General features: G+C 58.1%; 1 protein-coding gene across 1 annotated transcript in view; it reads right to left on the bottom strand.

Moving 5' to 3' along the window:
• Positions 1 to 1624: 1624 nt before the first annotated feature.
• Positions 1625 to 7541, bottom strand: part of PI4KA (phosphatidylinositol 4-kinase alpha) — a 119026-nt gene continuing 113109 nt past the window's right edge. The window contains 8 exon segments of the mRNA XM_038575976.1: positions 1625 to 2091; positions 3172 to 3255; positions 3744 to 3833; positions 4589 to 4748; positions 5202 to 5322; positions 5767 to 5892; positions 5972 to 6076; positions 6493 to 6602. Of these exon segments, the coding sequence (XP_038431904.1) occupies positions 2040 to 2091; positions 3172 to 3255; positions 3744 to 3833; positions 4589 to 4748; positions 5202 to 5322; positions 5767 to 5892; positions 5972 to 6076; positions 6493 to 6602 (848 nt within the window). The 3' untranslated portion in view covers positions 1625 to 2039.

Raw genomic sequence — 7541 nt, 5'->3', positions numbered from 1 at the left:
CCATGCGGAGAACAAACACATGCTGCGCGATGCCGAGAGTCGCGTCCCGGCCCAGCAGCCAGCCGGCCTGTGGCGGCGGAGGGGACGCCGGGGCTGTTGCTGTTGCTGGAGTGTGTTCTATAAATGGCCATCAGGTCAGGCGCGGGGTCGGTCTCCTGGGTTCACTTTCTTGCCAGTTGTTCTATCGACTGGAGGGAAGGCTGTTAAAATGTCCAACTCTGGGGCAGCCCGGGTGGCTCAGCGGTTGAGCGCCTGCCTTCAGCCCAGGGCGTGATCCTGGAGACCCGGGATCGAGTCCCGCATTGGGCTCCCTGCACGGAGCCTGCTTCTCCCTCTGCCTGTGTCTCTGCCTTTCTGTGTGTCTCTCATGAATAAATAAATGAAATCATAAAATAAATGTAATAAATAAATAAATCATAAAATAAAATGTCCAACTCTAACCGTGGAATTGTTTGAATTCTGTCAAATTTTGCTTTATGAATGTGCACAAACTGCAGGCAGGAAGTCCTTTTTCTCTGCGTTCTCTACCTTAGGGTTATGGCTTTATTCATAAGTGCCTCCTCCTCAGCACCTCCTTGGTTCTTCCTCCCTCATCCACTTTGCAATCCTGTGTTTGACTGCAGTGGTCAGTCCGCTGATACGTAACATCACTAAAGATGCCACCAGACCAGAGTCCGCTGTCACAGGGTTACTCTGTCCCATTGGTTATTTCTTCCTCTTCTTTTCCTGCCTTCTCTCGATTTTTTAAATTACATATTGGCTTTTTTTTTTTTTTAAATAATTTTATTTATTTTAGAGACAGAGTGTAAGCAGGGGGAGGGGCCGAGGGAGAGAGACTCTCAGGCAGACTCCAGGCCGGCTGGCGCAGAGCCCAAGGCGGGGCCCGATCTCACGACCCTGAGATCATGCCCTGAGTGACACTGAGAGTCGGACGCTCCACCCACTGAGCAGCAGGTGCTCCTTGGCTTCTTTCTAATATTCTTTTATACTGCTCAGGACTCAACTATGCTTCCTGAAGTGGAGTATGTTTCTCATCGACTCCAGAATCCCACCGGAAGCTGATCCGCACTTCTCCTTCAACTTTCCTTTTTGGTTTTCTGGTAATTTCGTTGTCTCATTGATTGGTTTTCTCTTCACCTATATCTGCCTTTTAACTGCTCTTTTGCATCTTTAACTTTAGTGACTTATTTCTAGTTGCTCTGTGTCATCTCCTTTAGTTTGGGGTCATTACTCCTGTCTGCTTAAGGTAACTAGAGGGCCGCAGTGGGTGGGAGTAGATGGCCGTTGGGGGCCGGCTGCACAGGGGTTCCAGGGTCCCAGAGCAGAGCCCTTGGAGACGGGAAAGGGCCGGAGCAGAGGCAGGACGTGGAGCCCTCCCTGCGCTGACGAGCGGCGGAGAGACACGGATGGGAAAGTCGGGTGGCCGCTACGGGAGCTGGAACAGAGCGGCGTTACCGTCAGTGCGTCCGCGCTGCGCTGAGTCACGTCTGTGAAGCTCACAACTGGGCCCCTGGGCACCCAGAGCCTTCCCGGCCGGCCACGCTTAGCCTTCCTTGTCCCTCCACTGCCATGCTCCCTTCCCAGCAGATCCAGAATCACCCCTTAGCTGAGCGTACACCTGGACTCCGCACTTTTGTTGGTTTTTATTTTGTTCACATTGGTTAAATCTTAAGTTGAATATAATTTTTTATACACAAGAAAATACTTCATGTACCTATGCCGTAAGACAGGTAGGGAATGTGTTGGGAATGTGTCTGGTGCAAATGAAGTATTTACACCCATGCACGGAGTGTCCTCAGATGATTGTCATTTCGGCCTCACATGTCGTATGTGGGTCATGCCAGGAAGGAGTAGATTGCCAGGCTCTGCTTGGAGTACTTTTGTCCTATAAAAATAACTCCAGTGGATGGAATGACGGGGCCACTAGTAGTTCACCCCTTTGACCATGCATGGCAGCCAGGGTGGGGATGTGCTCGCTCGGCTCCATGATTGTGGGACGACGGCTGGGGGTGGCCACAACAGCTGGTCTGGCTCCACCCTTAGTAGGGGATATCGTTCTGATAGTACTGGATCATGTCATAGGTCCGGCTCCTGGAAGGAGAGCAGAGGGAGGCTGCGGGGGACTGTCTGGTTCTGGGGCCCTTCACCCTTCTGAGTCCTTCATGTGTGCCCAGAAAGCTGCACTCAGGAGGTGCCTTTTCCCCTCCCTGAAGGTGCAAATGCAAATTTGCAGCCCCTCTGGCCTCCCTGCCAGCCCCTCTTCAGGGACACTCCTTCTCCCACCAGCGACCATGGCTGTGTGAGCCCCGTTCTGCTCTGTCTCCTGCTGGGACTTCTCAGCCAAATACCTGCCCTCGGTCCTGGGCCTACACCCTGGACCTGGGGATCCATCGAGAGGAGCTGTCCCTATTAGGTGCCACTCTGGCCCCTGGCCTGGCATGTGGCACACAAGTGAGACCCTGTCCTCCTGTCCCGTCACACCTCCTAGCACATGCCTTACTCTGCCAACAAAACAATCAGAAGAGACCTCCCTCATCCTGCCCTCTTGTCCAGGTCCCCATGCTTGCCCTTGAGTTACTTCCTGTTTCTCTGCTCCTGTCAGGCCCACCCTGGGCGGCTCGCGGTGTTCCTCTTAGATCCCACATCTGTACCTCCAGGGGGACAGGGTGGCAAGCTCAGCTCCAGGTCCACCCAGGTGCACAGCCCAAGCTGTGCCTTCAGAACCAGAACCCACCTCTTCTCACAGCTCCCCTGTCATAATGGCCAACTGGCCTGGTCCCCCTCCGCCCTGCCTGTCACTGCCCAGGCAGCAGCCGGAGGAAGGTGCGGAGAAGCAGGGGTGGGGCCAAGGCCTCTCAGAGCTCGCTGTCTCCTCACCCAGCCTGCTGGGCTGTGCTCACCCCTCACCACAGCTCACTTGGCCTCACAGCCTGGGCCCCAGGTGGGAAACTATGTCTTTAGGCCTCTGTTGGGTGTTCCCCTCGGCAAGTCTTGGCCCCTCTAACCCAGTACCCCAACACTCTGCGAGGGCTTCCTTCAGGACTTGTGGGACAGAGAGTCCCCTGGGACAGCAGCATCCTCGTCACTCAGCCCCGGTGCGGCCCCGTGCAAGTGCCCAGTGAACACTGGTATGGCAGGTGGCCCCGGAGGGGACAGCGGAAGGGGACTCACCTGTTGCTGAGGAAGCAGCTCTGAATAATCTTCATGATGAAATTTGCAGCCTCTCTCTCCGTCATGTTGGGGCTGAACCTGTGCCTGGGGGCGAGGGCCGTGTCAGGGCTGTCACGGGGTGGGGTGGGGGGCGCACCTCACCCTCCAGGCTGCCCTCACCATGGGATGTGGTCTTGCAAACAGACTATACTTAGCATTTGTGGGAATTTGTTCAGGGGAGGGTCAGCCCAGGGAATGTTCCCTTTTGGAACAGCTGTAAGGGGCAGGGACATTGTCCCCAGCTGGCTCTGGCGGACCTTCCCTTTCCCTGGGGGAGGACCAGCATGGGGTGACACTGCTGCAGCCTCAGGCCTGGAGGCAGGGGCGGGTACTGCCTGCGTCCTTGAGAAATGAGGGGATCCCTGGGATGTCTGCAGCCCTGGCGTGGGGAAGGTGCCTCACCCAGGAGCCCTGTCGGCTCTGGGGTTCCCAGGAGTGCTCTGGATAATGACCACATTTGCCAGCACTCAGGAGGCTCCCACCTGGAGAGGACAACTGCCCCACAATGGGTTACGCGTCTGCCCAGGACCTACTTCAAAAGCTTGATTGTCTGGCCCCGGAAGCAGGGCAGGCCCGTGTCCAACATGAGAGTGACCAGAGAGACGACCGCATCCATGTAGGGCCTGGGGAGAGGCAGGGAAGGAGGCGGCTTGAGCAGGGTGGTCCTGCCCGCAGTCCTGCAGCCCAGCCCCCACCTGACAGCTGCACACTGCGGCCCGGCTCCCTGGCACCTCCGCGGTCACCAGGGCAGCCCCCTGCGGCAGCTGGGCTGCTCACACACCCTTGAACAGGCTGAGTGTCCTGCCTTGGCCTGCCCACTCAAGGCCTCCAGCCATGGTTTCTGTGCCTGGCTGAGGAAGCGCAGGCGTGCTGTGCGAACACACCCTGACACTGAGTGGGCGTGATGCAGGCTCCAACAGACTCTGGGTTAGAGTTCAGGTGTCACAACACTATTGTGTGGCCTTGGCCGTGTGCCACTGAAGCCAGGACAGTAAGTCTTCAGCGTGCAGCCTGGGAGATGGCAGATGCTCAGGTCGGGTGGGGGTGAATGGGGAGCTCAGAGCGGGGAGCCCAAGGTGTTAGCAGGCAAGGCCACGACCCAGGAGACTATGGAACATGGTGGGACACTGACCCCCAGGGCAGGAAGTCACTGGCACAGGCTGCCTGGGGCCAGGAGGCAGCCTCTAGCACCTGCCTTGCTCTTTGTCTCTAAACTGCAGCCCCTCCATCCACAAAGGGGCCTGGGAAGGTCCCATGGGACCTCTGAAGGCTAGCCTGGCAGGCTAAGTGGCAACCAGGACTGATGCCAGCCTGCCCACCCTCTTCCCCACTGTCTCGGTACCCCACCCCCCGCCCCCGGGCCTTCCCTGGGGCTCACCGCACAGCCAGGTAGCCACGGACACACATCTCCATGAACCACTTGAAGGGTGTAGCCTCCATCTTGCCCCCCATGATCATCACCATCTCATCCGTCAGCTTGATGTCTGGTTCCCAGCCAAGGTTGCCGCCCGGTGAGCTTTCAAACATGAAGCCAAAGTCTGCAAAACCCCCAAAGCCATTCTTGATAGGATCAGGTGGTAGGGCAAGATGTGGGCGTGCCTCAGCCACCGGCTCCCCATACCCCACGAGCTGGCCACAGGCCATGTTTTCTTGGGGATAGCAGGGGTGGGGGTGGGTGGGAGGGGGCGTGGCAAGCAGGCAAGAGAGAAAAGAGGAAGTGGAGGTAGGAAGCCAGGCTGGAGCAGAAATGAGGCTGGCCCTGGGGCTGGGAGAGCCATGCTCTGCCCAGTTCCAGTTTCGGATGTGGTCCTGCTGCCACTTGCCCCCACAGCCTGGCAGCCAACAGCTCGTGCATGGAACCCTGACCTGGACCCTTCCTGGCTAGGTGACCCCAGCATGTCTGGCTCTTCTGTGGGGTGGGGATTGTCATCCTGCCCCAGGCTCTAGGGAGTGAAGGGAGAGGAGGAGGGTGGCCCTGGGGCCCGGCTGACCGATGTGGATGATGTGGCCCTTCTTGTCCAACATGATGTTGCCGTTGTGTCTGTCCTTGATCTGCAGCAGGAACAGCAGGAGGCTGTAGGCAGCCATGCTCCGGATAAAGTTGTAGCGTGCCTGTGCAGAGGGAGCCAGGTACTCATGGATGGCCCCCAAGTGCTGCACCTCCTAAGGCTTCGGAGGCGTTCTCCTGCCTCCCTGCCTGGGACCCTGAGGCTTGGGGGTGTCCTCTGGGCCCTTGTTTCCAGCCTTGGAAGCAGAGATCAAATCAGCAAGCCAGATCTTAGACACAAAAGGGATGAGTGACTGCATCTGGGCATTCAGGGGCAGCATTCCATTCCTCCTACCCCCACAGATTGGCTTCCTCCTGGGGAGTCCACCTCCAGGTTCCTTTGAATCCCAAGGAAGGTTATGGGGTACCCTGGTTTTACCTCCAAATGCATAAGGACTCAGAAAAGCAGGTAAAAGGGGAAGCAGGGTGCTGGCCCAAAGGCAGTGCTGGGGGTGGGTGGGATGGAGAGTGCCAGCAATCTCTGGTCTGGAGGCTGTCCTGCTGGTCACCTGCTGGAAGGCCAGGGTGGACTCGTCCCCATACTGGCGTGTGAAGTAGTCGTACATGCCGAAGTCTGTCTGGCGGCCCAGCTGGTCCCGAGAGGTACAGTCGGGGATGCACTCAATCACTCCGCACTGAGGAGGAAGGGCCAGGTGCTGAGGCCTGCAGGCATGGGGAGTACCCTGCCCCAGGCTCTTGCCCAGGGGAACTTACCCCGGGGGCGGTGGCTACCACCCGGTAGGGGAAGACGAAGAGGTCCAGGCCAACCAGCTGGAAGATGTTCTTAAAGAGGTCAATAATCTGCAGAGCCAGCATGTCCTGGAGGCCAGGGAGACATAGAGGTGCCCTATGTCTGTGCTCTAGTCCACCTGACCCCCGGCAGCCCTGCCAGTGAGGAAGGAGGGAGGGAGGCCACAGCAGAGCAGGAGTCTGGAGTGTCTGGCCTCAAGGATCATCATGCTGGGCTGGACCATCTGGCACTGGACTGAACAGAGCCCGTGCTGTCTGGTGGGGGATGCAAGTCAGGGGCTCCTGCTCCCTAGGGCAGTTCCCTCTGGATGGCCAGGGGATGCACAGTGGGTGGGAGCTGCTGGAGAGGGCCCTGGGTTTGGCAGAAAGCCCGTTTCCTCCGTGGCACCTCAACTTAATGTGGGAAGCCAATCTCTGGTTTTGTCCGCCAGGTGCAGCCCCACAGGGCACCTGGAGCCTCAGGGAGGGCAGGGCTCGCTCGGTACCTGCCGGCAGTCGTCTCCCACTTTGAAGATGGCCGCCTGCCACGAGATCTTTTGGCCATCAGCCTCGTGTGCGCCACACTCATCCTCTGCGTCGGAGCGGCACCGCAAACCTGCACATGGGGCGGAGGCAGCCTGTTAGCCCGGAGGCAGGGAGAGGCCCTCTGTGGGGGCCGGGGCAAGCCCTGCTCACATGCCTAGAACCCTAGGAATCTAGGAGATGGTCTCTGCAAAGCTCCAAGGAGGCCGACAAGGCCCAGCAGACACCCGGCGTCAGTGGGTGGAACCACAGGGCCAGGGGTCTCTTCCAAAGAATGTTTAAGCTTAAATGAAAGTGAAGATAGAGCCCCCTTTTCACTAGAAGTGGGGGCCCAGGTATGCTGGGATTAGTGGCGGGCACTCTACACTGGGGGGCAGGAGTGTGTGTGTCCACACCCTAGGGTGCCTGGGAGGATTTGTGTACCAGAGTGCAGGGAAGGCCATGGAAGGCACGTGTCCCCATACTGGCAGCGGGGCACTCCCCCTTTTTGGGTTGACTAGGGTCCCCCCAAATTCATGCCCACTCAAAACTGCAGAGTTGACCTTATGTGAAAATAGGATCTTTGCCCATACAGTCAAGTTAATGAGGATTAGGGTGGGCCCTAATCCAATGACTGGTGCCCTTATCAGAGCATAAAAATCTGGACGGGGTACACAGGGAGAAAGGCTCTGTCCTCACGAGGCAGAGGTCGGAGTGACGAGGCTGCTGAGGATCACCAAGGAAAGCCTGGAAGCTGGGAGAGATACACGGAGCAGATTCTCTCTGTGGAACCCTTCTGAAAGAGCACAGCCCTGCCAACACCGTGATGTCACACTTCAGGCCTCCAGAACTGTGGGGGGCTATCTCTGCTGTGGAAGCCACAGTCTGTGTCACTTGCACAGCACACCCCCCTCCCCAGAAGCTCTAGGCCACTTAGCCCCAGGAAGGTGCCTCCTGGACTGGACGGCTGGCCTGGGGCCGGCCTCCGGGGATCTCTGTCACTCTACACCAGCTCCACGCCATCCCTAAACCA

The sequence above is a fragment of the Canis lupus genome, chromosome 26 (assembly GCF_011100685.1).
Source record: "Canis lupus familiaris isolate Mischka breed German Shepherd chromosome 26, alternate assembly UU_Cfam_GSD_1.0, whole genome shotgun sequence".
Taxonomy (NCBI): Eukaryota; Metazoa; Chordata; class Mammalia; order Carnivora; family Canidae; genus Canis; species Canis lupus.
The sequence above is the reverse complement of the archived record's forward strand: the minus strand, read 5'-3'. Positions and strand labels throughout refer to the sequence as shown.